General features: G+C 42.6%; 1 protein-coding gene across 1 annotated transcript in view; it reads left to right on the top strand.

The window, feature by feature from the left end:
• The window catches only part of Dgki (diacylglycerol kinase, iota), a 423,919-nt gene that overhangs the window by 168,720 nt on the left and 233,871 nt on the right, over positions 1–21,328 (top strand). The window contains exons 5-6 of the mRNA XM_013021551.1: positions 13,188–13,262; positions 15,187–15,243. Coding sequence (XP_012877005.1) covers positions 13,188–13,262; positions 15,187–15,243 — 132 coding nt within the window. The remainder of the gene's footprint in view (positions 1–13,187; positions 13,263–15,186; positions 15,244–21,328) is intronic.

Below are 21,328 nucleotides of genomic sequence, written 5' to 3'. Positions count from 1 at the left end.
ATGGAACCCTTTATTTTCTTGTCAGAACAGCCTTCCACATCAAGAGCTCGGTATTCTATGGAAAACAGTTTGAGAAATACTCCCATGATGCTTTGCTATTTGGCCATGACTCATCGTCATAGGTCACCATCATGGTGACAATGCTGCCAGGTGAGCATACCAGGCAGGACACACGCACTAAAGGCAAACGGGAAGACAAGTCTCAGGCAGACTTAGTCACCCTCAGAGTGCTACAGATTTTTCTTTGTGCATCTTTTACCTTTATAGTAAAAGATGTGTGTGTGTGTGTGTGTGTGTGTGTGTGTGTGTGTGTGTGTGTGTACTATTTTCTTCTTCAGAGTTGGAGCCTCTGGAAGTTATTGTCATCTTTTCTGTAGTGACAGTTTTGGTGCATTTGTGTGTCAGTGTGTGGGTGCATGTTTATGTGAAGCAGTTCTGCTGTTATTGAATATTATATGGTCCAGTTCCTTAATAAGAAAGATAATTTGCATCTGATTCAGCTTTGAGTTTGTATGTCAGGTGCAGAGAACTGCTTTGCCTTTGTTTGGTGTCCACCAGTGCCAGGGAGCAGTAGATTTTAGGCACTAGTCTTGTCATTCCTCAGTCATCTCAAACAAACGATTACTGACCTCAAAGCTGTTACTGGCTCTGCTTTCTTAGAAGCCTTTTGTTGTTGTCATCTGCCCCAGAGACCAGGCAGATAAACATTTCAGAAGGATGTGATTTTTTTAACACCAGGAAATGGAAGGGCCTGCCTTCTTTGATGTCTGCATTGGAGAAGGGGTGGGCAGCGCTGATGATGGTGTGGTTTGGGGGATGGAATGACCTGCCTTCCAATCCAGACTCTGGGATTTCCGAGCTTTGAGCTGTGTCATATTGGCATTGTTTTAATGTCTTTAAGCCAAATTTTCACAGCCGTTAAACTGTAGATTGTAATCTGCATCTTATGTTTTGGTAACATGAAGTGAGTTATGGCAAAAAAAAAAATCACAGCTGCCTGGCAGATCATACTCGATAATGTCAACCACTGTAATCATTTCTGCCCAAAGGAAAAATGGATCCAAGATACTGAACAGCAAAAGGAGATCCAGAGTAGACAAGGTTTGAAAGTCTGCGCATCATCTACTGTGTCTGTGTCATTTAGGCCAGAGCTCATAAAGTTAAGAGCAACCAATTCTGCTAAAGTCAGATTGTCCCTTGCCTCTGCTCCTTCCCTGTTTCTTCTACTTCTCTTTCATAGTTCAGCCTCTCTTTCCCCTCTTATTTGTCTGTCTGTCTCCACCCCTGGAACATAGCCTCTATTTAGCAAAGGGGTTTTTCCTATTGTGTTGTCTCTTGAGGCTCCAACATGAAGAAGAAATGCACTGAGTAATGACGTGGTGACTTTTCATTGAAAGCATGAGTTCAGTGGTGTGCTTGTTGAGCAGGAGGCTTGCAGCACAGAGCTTGGCCAGGCCAACTTTGCTATTTAGATATCAATGCACCAATAATCGAGGAGGTTTACATTTCCTCTTTATTTTTAGAGCCCTTGAGAGGAAGGTTTCACACGGGCTGCTAGCAGACTCTTGGAGGCGAACCCATTTGACTAGCACCTGCCTCCTGAAGTCCATCTTGTTAGATTTTCATGGTGAATGAACTTCTTCCTATCACCTGTGCACAAGAGATCCTGGTGTGGTGGTCAGTAGTCCATCCCCATAAAGATCTCATGAGAAGAGACTAAGTAATGCAATTGTGGCAATGATCATATTTCTTGTTTTCTTTTCGGGTTAAGGATGGAGCCCATGGTGCATGGTAGGCAAGTACTCTGTCTTGAGCTTCATCTTCAACCATGATTCTCACTTAGGTTAGTCTCGGTCTCCCTAATCCACCACCAAAATAAAACAAAACAAAAAAACAAAAAACAAAAAAGAAGCAGTAAGTTATAACAGTGGACCTGTATTTCACTCTTAACTAATTTGGAGGGGGCAGTACATTGCTCAATCTCACAAGATCTTGGTTCCTCTAGATACACAATTGGTATGGCTAAAGTATACTATGTTTATATGTACATAATGCATATATGATACAACCAGATTCCTAGCAAAGCTCTGTATATGGTAACAAGTATATGGAAACAATGCTTTCATTAAAAATGGTGTGTGTGTGTGTGCCAGGTGCTGATGGCTCACACCTGTAATCCTAGCGTCTCAGGAGGCTGAGATCTGAGGATCGCAGGTCAAAGCCAACCTGGGCAGGAAAGTCCTTGAGACTCTTATCTCCCATTAACCATCAGAAAACCTGAAGTGGCGCTGTGGCTCAGGTGGTAGAGTGCTAGCCTTAAGCTGAAGAGTTCAGGCCCAGAGTTCAAGACCCACAAACAACTGACAAAAAAAATGGAGTGTGTGTGTGTGTGTGTGTGTGTGTAAACAATACTGCCAATGCCAACTCGAAACACACAGTGGGATGAATCATGGCCAACATTTGTATCTTCTTGGGTTAGATTGGCTAGAAGACTTTGTCTTAATCATATCATTAATGGCACACATATGGGAAATAGCAATGAAAGGCTAGATTATCTACCACAGCTTGATGTGGCTTCTTAAGTAGATATAATCCTTATTAAAGCAAATGCCTCTAAATTATTAGTTTGAAATATTTAGCTAAGAACTTAAAAAAACCAATTCCATCTGTTGCCACAAAGTAAGCTGATAATGAGAATGTAATACAAGTAAGATGGTATAAATGGTGCTATCAATACCTGCAGGCAAAAATCTGATACTCATTTATATTAAGCCTCAAATCTTTCCTGTCCTACCTCAGAACATGCTCCATCCTGCCTCAGGAATAGAACCAGCAAGATAACCTCAAGACACCATTTGGCTTAACTTATTTCAGTAACTTCTATAATCCATCTTCTATCTGCCTATGTAAATTAATAAATACACATTTATGTGAAGGCTCTAACTATGAATTTCTGCCTATAACTATCTGTGTACTTATGCATATATTGGCACTCTGAATTATCTACTACAAACTGTATGGCAACTTCAATCTCTAATACATATAAAACTTAGAAATCATCAACGTCTACCAGGGAACAACCATAAAAGCTTCTGGAAAGAACCAAAGAGGAAGATTGCGTATGGTTACATTGAAAGCAGAGACTGACCATGGTCATATGCTTCTACCCTGAGGAGCCTAGAGGAGCAAATGTGAAAAAAGAAAGGAAAGATAAGAAGGTCAAAGGGAGAAGAGAGAAATACAAGCTGCGAGCAATAAAGTAGAGAGATTAAGTTGATAAAATAGTTATGGGAATTGAAGTATCCTTGAGTAACACGAGAACCAGGAAGAGGAAATAGAATTATGGATTTATAAAGATCACTCTGAGTTCATTAGGTTGAATTCCATTTTGAATCTCTCACAGACATGTGGGAGGAGGCAGAAGAGATGTCTGAACAGCATAGCAACCTAGCACCAGGTGGCAAAGGCGTTCACTAAGCATGGTGCCTCCAGCCTTTTAGAGTCCAGGAGACTGCTAGAGTCCTTTCACACAATGGGTTCCACCCATGCCACACACTGCATGTCTCACGAAGAACAGATGCAATATGGACTTGCTCTCTGTCTTCATAACCAGCCCTGAATTTTATGTAGATTTCCAAAAGGTGGGATGGATGTACTGTAGTAGTCTCTCAATTTTGTTCCACGATGTAGACTTCTCCTAAAGATTAGTGTGGTTGCTTTCTAGTGAAGCTCATCAGCAAAATCTTGTACAGCCAGGTACCGCTTATTGGTATCTTCTGAAACATCTATCATCAGACAATTTCCTCATCATGCAAACATCATAGAGTGTGCTAACATAAATCTAGGTGGCATATTTTAATACCCACCTGGACTGTATAGTGTATATCATATACATATATATGTATAATTTATGGTCAGCCATTATCCAAAATGCCATTCTACAGTGCATGCCTGTACTTAAAAAATAAAATAAATCCACTAATATAATTCACTCCTGAATCACTCACTCTGTGTGACTGGTACCAATTTTAATAGAAGGGTAAACTTATACAGTGTGTACTTTTTTTCCACCCCTATTAGAAAAATCTCCTGTGAATCAGATAATGGCACTTAACAAACCCCAATCTAATGGGCTCTCATTCTTTCTAACTAGCTTTGAGTCAACACAGTTCTTACAATTTGGTTTCTACCAAATAGTTTCCCAAGTGAGTCCCAGCTGGCTCCTTCTTAGAGGAACAAAGATTTTTCATGTGTCTTTCTAGTCATTATATTTAGCTTACCAAGTCTTCTCCTTCCCTTAGCTTTCTGCTCTAGTATTTTGGATGTTTTTCTCTTCAAGTGAAAGACATAAAATTTATTGGTTGTTGGGGAGGTAGAATACTTCTTTTATTTGTGTGTAAATAATGCCAGAAAGACACTTTTCTTCCTCCCATCTGCAGTTGGCCCCCGGATGGGCTAGTTCAGGTCAGGCTCTGGTTTAGCTCTGAGGAATATGTGAATGTCTGAGGTTAGGCCCGAGAAGCATCTCGGGGAACACAGGCACTTCACTTGCAGAGTGCTTCAGATGGTGTGTTCCTTAGAAAAGAACAAAATACACTGTGGGAAGAGCATTTTAAATGGCTTTTATTGCAGTACTCAGAGGCAATTCCAGCCACAACCCAGTAGGAGATTGTTGTCTGTACAATAGGCCAGGAAGGCTCCACAGTAAAAGCCGACCTAGACAGAGGATTGAAGGCATCCTGGGCTGTTGATTAGTCTTCCAAAAGACAGAGGCTCAATTATGAGCAATTCATGTCAACCGTACAGGAAACCTGTGTGGGCCTGGAAAGAGGCTTAGAGAGTCTCAGTTTTGCTATTGCAGTGTGGATCTGAAATGTTCTCCACAGGCCTGGGTGTTGCAGACTTTGGGCCCTAATCTGTGGCATTGTGTGGAGGTGCTGGAGACTTTAGAAGTCGGGGTGTAATAGAACAAGGTCAGGTCAACGGGAACATGTTGTTGAGGAGGATGCTAGGCCCCTAGTCCTCCACCCTTGCCTTGATGTCATATACCAGGGCCCTGGGACAGTAACAGAAACCTCAGAAACCTTGAGCCAAATATAAAAACCTTCCCTACAAGGCCAGCCTTCGATTTCCTCTCTCTCCCTTTCTCTCTTAAGTTCTACTTAGCACTTATTTCTATTTATCCGTTATATGTTAAATTTAGGGTTTTTTTGGGGGGGGCTACTGTGTGAGAATGTATGCTCTCTGAGATAAAGCAACAATAGCAAACAACTATTTTTTAGTACTAAACATTTTAAAGTTTAGACAGGCTACACAAAGGTAGTTTGAGAATATTGGGAATAGCCTGTTTGACAAGACAATCTCAATATATGGAGTAATAGAAGATCCTTTAAAAAAAACTCACAGGAATAAATGTAGCCATTGATTAATGGAATTAAAACATTAAAATTGCTATTCTATGCTAATTATTCATGTCGAATTCTTATAGTGAATATATTATTACAGCCATAGAACCAGCCCTCAACCAGAGTCAAGAAACTAAATGGGAAGGAAGTCCTCTCCTCTCTGAGCTCTTTCCTCTTGGAAGGAAGTCCTCTCCTCTCTGAGCTCTTTCCCCTTTCTTTCCTCCTCCTTCCTCCTTCTTTTTCCTATCTCTGTCTGACAGTTTCTCGTGTAGGATCATTACAGTATGGAAAACCACACAAAGCCCTCCCCCTTGCTTAGCCCCTGGGCCTCTTGGGAAGTTCTGATTGGCTGGTTTCTGGCTGCTCCTCCTGATCTAGATCTCATGGTTTCTTTATACTTCCCATGAGTTCATTGACCACATTTGTGGGTGCCCACTACCTGGGATCCCCAAACAGATATATACAGCTGATCCTCCCCACTCAGCCCTAGCCCTTGTGTTCAACAAGTCATGAAAATTGAGACCCAAGGGCCCAGCTTCCCAGTACCTAGCACACACACCAAAGTACCAAAGTCTCAATTCTTCTTATGAAGCATCAGTGTGTACCTACTAATGAGACTTGGAAATTCTCTTTGTTGGAATGTGTTTTTCTGTTTTTGCTGGCTTTGGGGCTTGAACTCAGGGCCCAGGCATAATCCCGGGGCTTCAATTCAGGGCCCTGGCATAGTCCCTGAACTTCTTTGTGCTCAAGGCTCTACCACTTGAGCCTTCGCACCACTCCCAGCTTTTTCTGGGAGATAAGAGTTTCACAGACTTTCCTGCCTGTGCTGCCTTCGAACCACAATCCTCAGATCTCAGCCTCTGGAGTAGCCTGGATTACAGGCGTGAGTCACCAGCACCTGGCTGAGTTTGGCTTTTTCATATATATGTATACTTCTTCCAAGGCTAAATCCATGAATTTTCATTCTCATTTAGATCTCTCTTACTGACTTGGCCTCTGAGAGACCTTACCTCTTGTCTAAATCACAGCTTTTATTGTCTGAACACTTAGCCGTATCTGGCTCTGTCCTGTTTTAGTATGTGTGCTGCTGAAGCAAGCACCTCTGTCCTGTTAAATGACCTTTCCTTTCAGCTTCCTGTTGACCCCTGATGTGGCTTCTCCTATGCTGCTCTCCCTGACTTGCACACACAGGGAGGGGCAGAATAACCCACTGGCTACATTTCCATCTGCATGTTTTGGAGAAGTCAGTTGTTAAAGGCTATTTTTGCTGCCGGGGCAATTCACTTCTGCAGGATTGGTCCAACCATCCTGGCCATGGCTGAATGGCACGCCCATGTCCTGGGGCATTGGCGTATATGGGAGGCAGGCATGCGTATTTAGACGCACTGACTTCCAAGAATGCCCTGTTCACCTTTCAGGTGTTCCTGCTGCCTTTCCTCCACTCCAGATATTCTGAGGTATTTGGACATTTAGCATCTAGGATATGAACATAGAGTGCTGTCTCTGAGACACTCAGTGATGGTTGAAGGCTGTCTTTGAGGAAAAATGTTGGCCTGTCCCTAGGATGCATTGCGCGCACACACACACACACACACACACACACACACACACACGTCCTGATGAAGGAAGTCTCTCCAGTATCATTACTATGACTCAGGCCGAGGGCTGGGGTCTTGCAGCAGAGGGACAGAGTCAGCCTTCTTCTCTCCAGAGGCTCTGAATTTGCACTCGTCTCCTCTTGACCTCTGTATCTTTCTTCCTGGTCTGTGGCCATAAGGCCTATGATCACAGAAAGATGTAATAAAATCCCAAGGAATTCAAATAGTGGTCTACCAGAAATTCTTCTGGTCACCCTCCTGGCTCATCCAAAATGTTCTGTGTTGTACTGGTGAAAAAGAAGTAAGACACGAGAGACAATCTAGGCTGGACCTGGGCTGGGAAATCATATGCATGGTACTTTTGGGCAATGTCATTTTCTAGTTTTCCTACTACCAATGTACAGGTTGCATCCCAGGCTCCTGAGAGGAGCCGGGTGTGCCAAGCATGCTTGTCATTTCTTCTAATTAGGTTTCTAAATAAATCAAGGTTTGCTTGTTTTCATTTACCTTGAATTATGGGACAGCAATGTTCTTGTGTAGGCTACCTAGAGAGGCAGCATAGGACACTGCATGGCTGATATTCTCGAGGCTGGGGCGTTACCTCCCCTGTGAGCTCCCTAATAAGCTTGCCTTAGCCCTGCTTTAGAGAGGAAACGAGGTCAAGACCAAGGTTTCTGGGTAGCACGGCCCTCTTCCCTCCCCTCCAGTGTGGCAGGGCGGCACCATTCTCCTTGTCTGATTCTCAGCTCATCATCAATGTCTGTTCCAGCTGAGTCTTTTGGTCCAGGAAGGCCAAGGCACTGAGAAGCCTGTGGGGTGGGGGAGGGGGTCACTGAGGGTAGCCCACCCCACCAACCTTCCTATCCCCCCCACCAACCTTCATATCCCCCCTCGTTCTTGGACCCTTACTTCTCAGGCCCAAATAAGACAACCTTCTCACACTACCTTTCCAGCCTCCTCCTCTCCCCATGTTCCCACCTCCCACCGGAAGTTCCTTCTCTGCTCCTTGAATACTTTCTGTCCAGGGCACCTGCCCTGGGCATTTTGTCTGGAGGGAGGTGATGGGAGCCCAGACTGTGTTGGGGGTTTGAGGGGCTAGCAGCAGGCTCTGGCTTTTGAGTCGGCCGGAGGCACATTGAGTTGCTGGGCCTGTTCTTCTCTCGGCTGCCTCGTGTGCTTCGGATGTCTGGGCTTTGGGGCTTTAGGACTGGAAAGGTGGACAGGACCGGCCGGGCTCTCAGGACTACAGCAGATCTCCAGGCAGCAGTGGTTTCATTGACTCCTGCTTCAGGAAGAAATGGGTTTGGAGTGGGCTTTGGTGGGAAGTGAACAGCCAGCTGGGTGATGCCTTAGCACTTGGGGTCAGACATCGGACGGTTGGAGGCGGCAACCATTTCATTTCAGCTATCATGCATGGTAAGAAGATCCAACCATTTCATAGATCACAGGCCTAGGAAACTTAAGTCCCTCAACTACTTATATCCTTCCCCTTCCCTCTGTCCCCATGTCCCCCAGCCCTCCTCTCTCCCTCTTCTTTTTTAACCTGACTTTTTCCATCTCCTTCCTTCTCTTCTTTTTCTATCAAACCCTGAGAACCATCTCTAAAATGCATTGTAACTTAGCAGAACTCACATCTCTGCTGAAAGGCAGAGAAATCAGTTTGCACGATGCTATATGTAGATCAAGGGCTGGGGACGAGGAGCAAGGAAGGTGATTGGGTGGGATAGGATTAGATAATAAATCTATACTGGCCAATTGCATATTCTGGACCATTGTTTTCCTCTGATCCCTCTGTTTCTGGAACCCTAAGCCCTAGGTTGTGACAGGTTTATTCCCATGCTGGGACTCCCAAGCTGGGGTTTGAGGAAGAGCTGCCTCTGTATCGAATACCAGCAATGCCTGGAAAATGATGGAGGTCCAAGTCAGAACCTTCCCTGTGTCTTCTCTTCTAGTGGCTGTCTGGAGGCTGGGTTATGCCCCCACTCCCAATCCTAAAGCACACCATCAGGTTATTATTTAAATAAGTGTGGATCCTGCTCTTTAGATCAAAATGAGATGTGATGAGATAGAATATGTATCACATCCATTATTCTCTTAGTTTCTGCAAATCTGTCTCTCAATCAATCACACGCGCGCACACACACACACACACACACACACACACGAACACACAGAAATGCACATACACAGGTGAATGGATTTGTTTAACATCACTGATAAAATTAGGAAGCCTTTATTAAGATCGCTGACATTCTTTGTTGCTTTGTATGTCCCTCCCCCACAATATAACCCCTGCTTTCACTATAAAAAAAAAAGATCGCTGACATTACTCATTTAAAGCAGCAAACCCAAATTAATACATTTTTAAAATTCCAATTTTTAAACCTCTCCAATATTCCAATAATGGTAACTTTTTAATCATTTTGTTTCTGCTAGGATCTGTGGTGACTATATCCCAACAAGAAGAAACAAGTAACCAATTAAATGATTGGTTAAAGACAATATAATTCATCAATTTTCATAATGAAGGAAACTTAACTGTACTGAGATTTTTTTGGAAAAAATGAATATTTTAATTCCTACACATAGCATATTAAATTTCTTGTATTTGGCCTGACTCTTCAAAAGAAAACTTGTAATGTAACCAAGCCCCACATTTTGTATATTTTGAGCAATTTCTTCCTAAAAGCTTATTATTGGCTATGTTAAATAACTTTATCCAATGCAAGCATAGTCATGTCAAAAGTTATGATTTCAGGTCCACCGGAAAATTTCATTCATTCTACTGAGAAAAAGATCGTAAGCCTTTGCTCAGAACCCATTCATTTAATTTTGCATGTTCTTATAAACTTTAATTACTTGATGTTTCAGAAAGAAAGCTGTCGCTTAACTGCTGTCATTTAGACTGAGGGCAACAGAAGCCAGGAATGATGATTAAGAAGTAACTGTAGCTTCTGTCAGATAGGAAACAGAAAAATGGAAGGCTTTTGTAGTAAAACGTGCCATACAAAGTTTATGGTGAAAAAAAAGTCAGCATATAGAGTGGATATTTTGTCTCAAAAGGCACAGAAATAGGTAATGTTTGTTAAGAGGGTCTCATTAAAATCCCATATTATGTAGTTAAAATTAGATTTACAGCCAGATGCCAGTGCCTTATGCCTATAATCCTAGCTACTCAGAAGGCTGACATCTGAGGATTGTGATTTGAAGCCAGCCTGGGTAAGAAAGTCTGTGAAACTCACACCCCCAACTAACCAATGAAAAGCTAGAAGTGGAGCTGTGGCTCAAGTGGTAGAGTGTTATCCATGAGTGGAAAAACTAAGGGTCAAGGTCCAGACTCTGAGTTTAAGCCTCAGAGTTGGCATGCATACATACCCATTTGCACCTGTGTGCACACACACACACACAAATTAGATTTACAACTTCTCTTACTTTATTTGATCTGTTGCCATTCATAGGGCATTGCATTTGAAGTGTGATGAATGGGATTAGCTGTGTGTTTCCATCATGTCACGGAGCTGAGCTGCGGTGTCCTAACCGAGTGGCCCTTGTAGTCCACATCCTCTGTGCAAAAGAAATTTGGACTCAGAATCCCAATGTGGGAAACAAAAAAGAAGGAGTGCTCTGGGTCCGGTGGATGTGCAAGGCTTCCTGGATCTACTCCATCCTCTCCTTCCCACCTTCCTTAATAACTTCCTTCATAACCTTCAGAATCCCTGGTGCTCCACAGGAGCACAGAACACAGTGTCAAAGCACAAAGGCAGACAAAGCCCGGGTTATTGAAGAGCAAAGACACTGTTCAGGCGCCCTTGAATTGTAGTCACTAGGTTGTAGCCTGTCTTGAGTGGTTGTGATCTATGGGGTGTCGGGGGAGGCGGGGATATGGTGGATGGTGAGGAGGCTGGAATCAACAATCAAGTCCCCTTAATATCACAGTAACTTGGAGTAGCAAGTAGCAATGTGTCTCCAACACCGCATGCATTCTCCGCAGGTGTCAGATCAGTGTCTGACTGCGAGATCCGCAGAGACACGGGAGAGCAGCACACATTTGCTTATGAGCATTCCACTATGGAAATTTGTGAAACAGAATTTGATTGTTGTTGCAGCTGTTGCTGCTTGAACGACTGTCTCTATGAAAAGTCTCACTCCTGCTGCTTCTGCCATGTCACGTTGTTCTCCTTGTTCTTTTGATCATGTGCACCCCTCCTCCTTTTCTTCCTCTTCTTTTCCCTCCCCCTTTGCTACTTCTGCTCCTCTTCCTCCTCCTTCTTCTATTTCTTGGTCTTGAACTTAGGACCTTGCTCCCTTACTTATCTGTTTTCCCCTCAAGCATGACACTCTACCAATTTTGTTATACATCCACATCCAGATTCTTGGTAGTAACTGGAGATAAGAGTCTCACAGACTTTCCTGCCTAGGCTGGCTTTGAACTGTGCTCCTCAGATCATAGTTGCCAGAGAGACTGGGATGACAGGTGTGAGCCACCAGCACCTAGCTACAACCTCCTTTTCTTTTTAGTAGTAGAGCACGCTTTGATAAGTAGATGTATTAGCTTCCCTATCCCCACCTCGGGTCTGTGGATCTATTGCACAAGTGCCATGACTGAGAAACGAAAGTGCTTTTGTTGTCTGGTAACACTGCCATCACTGGTATGGGGGGGGGAGGGGGCTGATGCCCGATGTTGAAGACTGGGCCATTCGGGAGTTAGGAGGTGGTGCTTCATTTTTGGATCCACCCACACCAGCAGCCCATTCTTGAGCCACTGTGCCCGCTTCCTTCTCCCTGACCCGCCCCAGCTGGCTCAGTCATCAATCCTCAGTATGGAAGCCATCCATCAGAAGACAGGAGGCTGCTACCATCTCGCCTGGCACCTCCTACAGGATAAAGACTCTCAGCCTTTGAGGCTCCGAGGCTTTGGTGAAATGCTGGCCACAGACGTGTTGCTAGAATGTGTTTCCTTCAGTACTAAACACAGAAAAATCATCCAGTCAGATCATCCTTCCAGTCTCTCCTTATAGAGAGAGTAGAGTGACCACGGCTCAGAGTCTGAAGTCCAAAGTTCACTCGTGTATTTCTTTCCCTGTGTTATGTTTTTATTGTTAGAGAAATAGATCATCTTAGAAATCTTATTGTCAGTCTAAACAGGCACCAGCTGGAAGAGAGGCCAGAGCTGTGTAATGCTTCCGATCCATAGTGGCTCTGTTGTGCCCTAAATAGGTGACCTTGAGCAGGTTGATTTCTAGGCCTAGTCTCTCAGTCCCTCCTCTGTAAGACAAGGGATAAGGAGAGTACCTATTTTATAGGGTTGTGAGGGCTAAGTGAATATTTGTGAAGTCCTTGTAAGGGTACATATGTATATAGCATCACGTCATATTAACTGCGCCTACTTTGTTGTTGTTATTAGAATCATTTGGGGCAGAAACCGGAGTAGCTTAGCCTGGAATAGAACCCTGGGGTCACTGGCCATTGATAGGTACAGTCTGGCAGTGGGTGGGTGCAGGATGCTTGGTTGGAATGTAGGAATAAGGGGGATGTTGGTCCTGTCCCAGAACTACCTTTGAGAGCAATTTTTTAAAAGCCAGAGAATAAGACAAGTGCCAGTGACTCATGCTTGTAATCCTAGCTACTCAGGAGGCTGAGATCTGAGGATAGTGATTCAAAGTTAAGCTGAAGAGGAATGTCTATGGCTCTTACCTTGCTATAAAACTGAAAGTGGAGGTGTGGCTCAAGTGGTAGAGTGCTAGCCTTGAGCCAGAAAGCTCAGGGACAGTGCTCAGGCACCAAGTGCTAGGCCCTAGGACTGTCACAAAAGAAAAAAAAATAAGGTTGAGAATGAGAAGAATAATGCTTATATTGCTAGGGCATAGAGTTTAGAATTACTATGACAGAATAAAGAGCCTGGCTTATATGCGCAATACAGAGCATCTAGTATTGTTATTGTACTTAGAAGAGATGACCTAGGCCACTATAAGTCATGAGAATGTGGAGTTAACTTTAGGGAGTCAAGATTGATGAAGGTTAGCATGTTATTTAATGTTTAGGATGAAGTTTTAAATTTGCTGCGCAATAAGTAAAGGCAATCTTGCTTTATATACATAGACTCTATTTCACACCAGGGAACTCTTGAGGACAGACTGTTAATGTTTCTCTCCTGTATTCTGACTTGAATGCTTGAATGTTGTAGAAATCGGCTCTCAGGAGGAAGTGTGCAGTCTGTAAAATTGTGGTCCACACCGCCTGCATTGAGCAGCTAGAAAAGGTAAGAGAGCACCACCTGCTGCCATTTTGTCGCATTGCAAATGTTTTGTCTCCAGCGCCCAGGTGCCAATTTCTCTTTCCAACTATGTGAAAACAGTACTTAAAAAAACAAAAATCAAAGCCAGGCGCTGGTGGCTCATGCCTGTAATCCTAGCTACTCAGGAGGCTGAGATCTGAGGATCACGGTTCAAAGCCAGCCCGGGCAGGAAAGTCTGTGAGACTCTTATCTCCAACAAACCATTCAGAAAACCGGAAGTGGCACAGTGGCTCAAATGGTAGAACTCTAGCCTTGAGCTGAAGAGCTGAGGGACAAGGCCCAGGTCCAGAGTTCAAGCCCCATGACCGACAAAAAAAAAAAAAAACAACAACTGGCTTTTGAAGAACCACAACTTAGTCTGAAGATGCCACCTCAGGAGCGAGTGAAACACATTTCCTTCCTTCCTTTACAATAAAGACTATTTGTACAGTAAAAACAGAACAATAAACCAATAAAAACATGACAGAAAAAGAGTACAACATACAAGGTTAATTAGCAAAACAAAATATCTAAGGGCCATTCAGTCTGCTGAAATGTGATGTCTTGGAATCATGTTGTGTTGACTCCCAGATGAAAAGAATGATACCATTTAAAGGAAAAGCCTAGTATGCTCTAATTTTCTTCCTCTACCTTCTCTTCTCTTCCACACGATGATTGCTTTAAGAAAACAAATTGCCACGATATCTTATGCTTGTCGTTTTATGAGGTCACTTCTAAAGCATCAGCATAGACAGCTGAGCTGGAAGCCAACCACAGTCTCTCCTTTGGGCTTCGTGGGTGGTGATCGTGCTAGGTGACACACCCCTGTGACCACCCCAGGGAGTCTTCATTCCAGAAGTGGCTTCTGCATAGTCTGTTGGGAGTAGGAAAGCCCAATAAGAATTGTTTGCTGGGGGCTGGGAAGGTTGCTCAGTGGTAGAGCACTTGCCTTGCATGCCTGAGGCCCTGGGTTCGATTCCTCAGCACCACATAAGCAAAAAGAAAAAAGCCGGAAGCGCTGTGGCTCAAGTGGTAGAGCGCTAGCCTCGTTCTGAAGAGCTGAGGGACAGCGCCCAGGCCCAGAGTTCAGGCCCCACGACCAGACCCCCCCGCCAAAAAAAAAAGAATTGTTTGCTGTTTCCTTTCGGCCTTCTCACTCCATTTCTGTGTATGGCTCCTTGAACATTGTCTCTGTCTTTGAGGCTCTGTGTGCAGGTTCAGTGAAAGAGGACATTACTACAACTGATAGCTTGTCACTTTTGTCTTACTGTTTCTTTTCCTTCACAATCCTTATTAACTTATTTACTCCCTTCATTCCTATATTCCTGTGACTTGTCCAACAGCTGAAGAAAATATAAATGTATCAAGTAGAAGAAAGGCAGTACTGAATCTTTTTGCACCGATTAATTTGTATGTGTGTTTGAATAGTCATCAGAACATTTACAATGTCACTCATTTGTGTTTTCTTCTTTAAAAAACATTTCAAACCCAACTGGATGGTTTCACCTGCTATCTATCTATCTGCGTGTCTATCTACATATACATATATCTCTATGTAGGTATACACATATGTGTATAGATACACATATAAACATATACATATATATATATATATTCTTTGATTCTTTTTTGTGTGTTTCTCAGTTTGTAGTAGAATAATATTATTGCTTAAAGTTCCTTTGGTTTCATCACTGAGAATGAAGGAACATGGATTGAAGGCATAAATTCACTTGACCTCTCTGTGAATTATTTAATGTGATGGTACAAGACTCAGAATACATTAGATGATGGTCTTTATTGTTTGGGGGGGGTGTTTATATCATCTCAGTATCTTTTTTTATAAGTAATTCAATCAAATCTGATACTTATCCCTAATATATAAATATTTTTTTCTTTTTCCAAATAATAGATTAATTTCAGATGTAAACCGACATTTCGAGAAGGAGGCTCGAGGTCACCAAGAGAAGTGAGTATTTTGGCCTGTGTCGGCTGCCATCTTCTGTTTCCATGGACTCAGCGACCATCAGTCCTAACCCCCTACCCCACATCCGTTTTCTCCTGAATACAGATCTCCACATGTGCTCACTGTGTGTGTGCGGGTGTGTGTGTGTGCACCGCAGTTTATTCTGATTACGGAATGGTTTGGGAAGCTCAGTTCCTTACTGGATAAACCAGAGGGTGACGAGTCGTGATGGAACGGAAGGGTAAGGCCAGAATAGGCTGCCTTTGTCCTTGGTGCATTTTAACTCCTCTTCTCATTTTTGAGTGGGTCTCAGCTGTGCAGAGGGGGCCTAATTACTGGCTATTCAGTGCTGGAGTTGGAGTTGACCCTGTGGGATTCTAGGCTCTGCTCACTGTCTCCCAAAGATTACAAGGCTATGGGGTCCTCTCTCCTTAAAAGAAGGTCTGATAAATGACATTTGGGCCACTGTTCTTTCTCTGCTTCATGTATATTCCCAGTGAGATGAGTTTCAGTTTTACTTCTAGATTCACCCCTTGGAAATCTTCCCAGATCGTGCAGTCTTTAAACACAGTCCCAAGGAGTGAGTAATAGCAAAGGGAAAGAGGAGTCAAAGAAAGTGCTTCTGGAAGAGACAGGTACTGAACACAGTCCTCAGGGAGTTGTCTAGGTTCAGAGGTGGGAGGTGGTGGGCATACGGTAAGAGCCTTCTAGACAGAGGCTGGCCCCATTCACACACAAAGGAGAAATACTTCCCAGGGCATAAACAAGGACTAGACCATCAGAGCCTCATCACAGGAGCTGGGAAAAGGGCAGTCAAGGATTCTGATCAGGGTCTATTATGCCTACTATAGTATGTAGAGGATACCACTTAGCTCCTGCATGGAGACAATTTTCGAAGATCTGCTAGTAATCCAGACAAGAAATAACAGTGACTTAAAGTAATAGTAATGTGGGAGGAAGAAAGGAGTGTGAAGGAAAGAAAATTGTCGGGTTGTGGACATTAATTGGATTTTGGTTGTGACTGGGGGGGAGGGGAGAAGCGGGGAGAGTCCCAGAATAAACCAAACTTCTGCTTTGGAAAATGGATGTTGGGAAAGGATTTTAGGATGGGTTTTAGAAGTGGTGAGTTTAGCTGTAGAATGATCAGATTTGAGTTGTTTTTGCAGCCACCAATCAGAGATACTCAATAGAAAGCGGTATGAGTAAATGAATTAGGAACTTAGAAGCAAGAACGTGTAGAGGTAAGATATTCACAAGTGCTCAGACCATGTAGATAGTGAGGAAAATATAATAGGTGAGTTGGGACGGTAGGAATGAAAGATATCTGGGAATGGAGATCACAAGCCACAGATGCTTGAAACAATGAAAATAAGACACTGTGTAGGTTGGCCAGGCATGGTGGTATGCACCTATAATCCCAGCTCCTTGGGAGGTTGAGACAGGAGGACTCCAAGTACAGGGTTTGAAGCCAGTTTGGGCATTATGTGAGACTCACACCTGTAATTCTAGCTACTCAGGAGGCTAAGTTCTGATGGTTGCAGTTCAAAGCTAGCCCAGGCAGGAAAATCCGTGAGACTCTTAGCTCCAATAAACCACCAGAAAACCTGAAGTGGCGCTGTGGCTCAAGTGTTAGACGCCTTGAGCTGAAGAGCTGAGGGACAGCACCTAGGCCCAGAGTTCAAGCCCTATGACCAACAAAAAGGGAAAGAAAAAGAAAAAACAAAGAAAAAGAGCTAAGAAAAGACATTGTGAAAAACAAGATATCATTATGGATGAGTGAATACCTGAGGGTATAGAGGAAACTTGGAAAGAGAATGAGTAGAGGCTGTAAAGAGAGGGGAAAAAAATGCTTGTCTCTTGTGAGTGTTCTTTCCCCATGGTTTGTCCGATAAGGTGAGGGGAGTGTGGGAAAGAATACGGCATTGTAAGTGTGAAACAGACAAGAGTCTTATGAGTACCTGCGTGCTACCCAGAGGACACTGCGACGTCAACCGGAGTATTACTCACTCACTACTCAGATGAAGGACACGTAGAATAGAGAGGAGAGTTTTGTGTTGTCAAGGTGGAGTGATTGAATTTCCAGTGAAGAGATGCTTATGTTTTTTCAGTCCTTATTCCTTCTCTTCCTTCCTTCTCCCTTTCTTCCCTTCCTCCTTCCCTCCTGCCTCCCCCCTTCTCTCCCTCCCTCTCTCTCTCTCTCTGGAAAGAAAAGAAAAATATTAGATAGACAGATAGACAACAGATGGAAAATTATATATGCAAATTTCCCTTTTTTTAAAATTTTGTCAGTCACAGGGCCTGAACTCTGGGCCTGGGTACTGTCCCTGAGCTCTTCAGTTCAAGGCTAGTGCTTTACTACTTGAGCTACAGTGCCACTTGGGTTTTTTTTTTGAGTAGTTAATTGGATATAAGCGTCTCACAAGCTTTCCTGCTCAGGCTGGAAACTGTGATCTTCAGGCTTTGAACTGTGATCTTCAGGTCTCAGCCTCCTGAGTAGCTAGGATTACAGGCGTGAACCACCAGCACCAGGCTTATATATGCAGTTTTTCTAATGCAAGTGTTTTGTTTTGGTTTTGCTTTGTTTTCTTTAGCTGTGCTACTTCCTGAAAGTGAAGCTTCTGTTCAACACCTTTTTCTTTGTCTGTGTCTCAAAGATGCAATGTTTCTTTTCTTTCCCCATTTTTTTTTAACATTTATTTTTGTCAGTTATGGAACTTGAACCCCAGGCCAAGGTGCTGTCCCCGAGCTTTTTTGCTCAAGGCTAGCACTATACTACTTTGAGACATGGCTCCACTTCCAGTTTTCTAGGGGTTAAGTGGATGTAAGAGTCTCATGGACTTTCCTGCCCAGGCTGGCTTCGAACCACAATCCTCAGATCTCAGTTTTCTAAGTAGCTAGGATTATAGCATGAGCCTGGCTCTTTCCACATTTTAATACTCCCTTCCAGCACCATGTCTAGATCATTCCTTCTGCATAAGCATGTTCTAATAGTTTCTAATAGTGTTGCCCTGATTCTCAGTGTTGTGCTCAATACCAAGCTTCCAGAAAATGTGATCTATTTAGCTAGATTATTTTTTAGCGTGTCATTTCTAATCATTTTAACCTCTTCTGGTTTCTGCTGTATCCATTGGCTGAAATTGCTTCTTTCAGTGTTGCTGGTGAGCTCCTTCATAGCAAACCCATTGCGATATTTTCTGTTCTTGTCCTTATTTGGATTTTCAGAGATACTCAAAGCATTACAGATTCCATTTTTCTTGACATGGTGTGCTCTCTTTCTTCTTTGCCAGTCTTCTTCTCATTGACTCGATTTCCTCGTCCCTTTCACTAAGCCCTCCTCCCGGCTCTCCGGACCCCACCTACCTCGGTGCTCTGCCACTGTGGCTCGACAACTCTTGACTTTAATTTTCAGTCACCACTTCTTGGAGTTCCTTTCACACGTTCATGTATCATATATTTATTGACATATATAATATGTCAAAAATGAAGTCTTCATTTCCCATTACTATAAAAATGGTTGGTTTTGAACCTCAGAAAATTGAACCTCTCAATCGGGATAAGTGGGGGAAAGTTCTAGTGACTCATGCACGCGTACATTCTCCATCTCGAATTAATTTGTCAAGTCCACATTTCCAATCCATCCACTTATTGGCCTTGCTGTGGTTAGCAGCTTAAACTAAGATACTGTAATTTCTCCCCTTTGACCCCTGTGTCCCTTCTCGTGATGTTTCCATCTCTCCCTCCGGTCTGCCTGTGGTTTGACTGAAGTGCTGAAATGAAAATGACATCATGCCATTCTCCAGCTTAAAACTCTCCGAGGATCTCTGTGTCCCCCTTTCAGCATAAAAGACCAGTACAATCTGGCCCTCACTACCTAGCTCAGCTCTGTCCACCCTACATAAAAACTGCGCCCATCACAAAACATTTCTCACCTGTGGATATTGAGTATTTCATTGCCACGTTGAAGATCAACAGATGATCCTCCTTTTCCTAAATAGTGGTAACCACAGGACTTGATTGTTAAATCTTAGGCTTCAGCTAAAATATCACCTCTGAGATTGGTTTAGCAGGTTCATGCTGCTATAACAAAATACTTCCCCAGAATACTTTGTTTTTCTCAGTTGTTGAACTTAGGAATTCCAAAATTCCTAGGTTCCAGAATTGACTGGTGCTGGTGAAAATTCTCTTCCAGTTTCCCTATTATTGTCTCTTGTTGTATCTGCACATGGAGCAAAGTGAACACAGGGTTTCTCTGGAGTCCCTTCTATAAGGGCCCCACCCCTTCTGTAAGGGCCTAAGGACCTCCTCCAAAGTCCTACCTCTTAATGCCATCACATTCAATTAGTGAATTTGATGGGGAAGGATGGTTACCAACATCAGTCAGTTGCGGAGCAATTCAGCTGCTTAATTGGGAATAAGACTCTTATGGACTTTCCTGCCTCAGCTGGCTTTGAACTGTGATCCTCAGATCTCAGCCTCCTGAGTAGCTAGGATTATAGATGTGAGCCACTGGTACCTGGCCAGATTGCTTTTTATGTCATAATTATTTATTCATATTACTATTGGCTTGTCTAAGAATGTTTCCCTCTTCTGGTTATATACATTATGAAGGATTGCTTATGGAATTTGTCCCAAACAAATATTGTAGGATTCAGAGGATTTGATCAATGAGTTTTTGTTACCTGGGTGCATTTATAAATAGGCCTATTTTTCTTAAAATGCCTAAGAACTAAATGGACATTTTGAAGGGAAACTTAGAATGACTGACTCACTTGGTTTTCTTAATTCAGATACATTAAATCAGTTATTCAATATGAATGGAAGAATATTCACCGTAGATTAGTTTAACCTTAGCTTCAAATCCCACCTCTGTTTCTTTTCTATGAGTTGGTTAGATCCCTCAAAGTATGGATTATTGGTCATTGATCCTACCATAAGACAGGTTAAACTGTTTTTGTGTTAAGTTGATTCTGGTATTCAGTTTTCTTAGTCATAAGCTTATGGTTTGGCCTGTGATTTCTAGCATTCTTTGAATGATATTTTTAATTGAACTGGATGTTTGAAAATAAGCTGAGCAATTGTGTTATATATTTCTGCTAACAATACTGAAATAATGTGTCACTGATATTTTAACACCCACAAGTAACTGCTTTTTCCTTACCCGGTACTTGAAAATAGTATATGAATAATTCAGAAATTATTGATGAGCAATAAAAAGATGTAATGGCATTTGAAGCATTGCTTTGCTGTCTGAACAACAGCACAGCAGAATTCATATTTCAATGTAAGGCTCTTTCATCTAGCATTCAGTTCAGCAACTTAGGAGCTAAGAATAATCATCAAAGAACATTGTGCGAAAACATCTAATTTCAGTCCCATGATTTGAAAGATATGAGTAATCACCAAAGGGGAGGAAAAGTGTGAAAAATCAAATTTCAGCCCAATAGTTTAGAAGATATAAATCATGAGCAAGAGAAAGGGTGTGAAAATATAAGGAATTTGGGAAATAAGGGATAGGAAATTGCAGGGATGGTCATGGTCCCTTTTCTGTATTGTTAAAGGCAAGTTATGACTCCAACACTCCCAAATGGCAATAACCACATGATTTAATTATCAGAAGAAGTAAGGCTTAGAATTTCATTTAATTCAACATTTATTGAGTGTTTACTTTGCTCCAAATCTGTTTAAGCAGCAGTGGTAGAACAAATTCACTTTAAGCCTAAAAGGAACTCTGACAGAATGTTTGATATTTCTCATCATAGAGGCATACATTGGAGGTAATTATTTAGTAAACGGTGAAAAATTATATGATATGAAGAGAAACCTGAGTATGGAGGCCATTATTGAGTTTTGTATATAATAGTGACTTTTGTGCAAACTACTTGTAGCTTCCTTGATTTCCTTATTTTCTAGAAAGAATAATATTAAAGATGAGTAATAACTGGTAGAGTCATTATGTATTAACTTAAAAAAAGAATGTTTTAATTGCTGAACACTGGTCTCATGCTTGTCATCCTAGATACTCAGGAGGCTGAGATCTGAGGATTGTGGTTTGAAGCTGTGAGACACTTATCTCTTATTTAACCATCAA

Source organism: Dipodomys ordii, unplaced genomic scaffold (assembly GCF_000151885.1).
Source record: "Dipodomys ordii isolate 6190 unplaced genomic scaffold, Dord_2.0 Scaffold56, whole genome shotgun sequence".
NCBI classification, from domain to species: domain Eukaryota; kingdom Metazoa; phylum Chordata; class Mammalia; order Rodentia; family Heteromyidae; genus Dipodomys; species Dipodomys ordii.
Note: the sequence above shows the minus strand (reverse complement) of the source record. Positions and strands in the feature narration are given on the sequence as shown.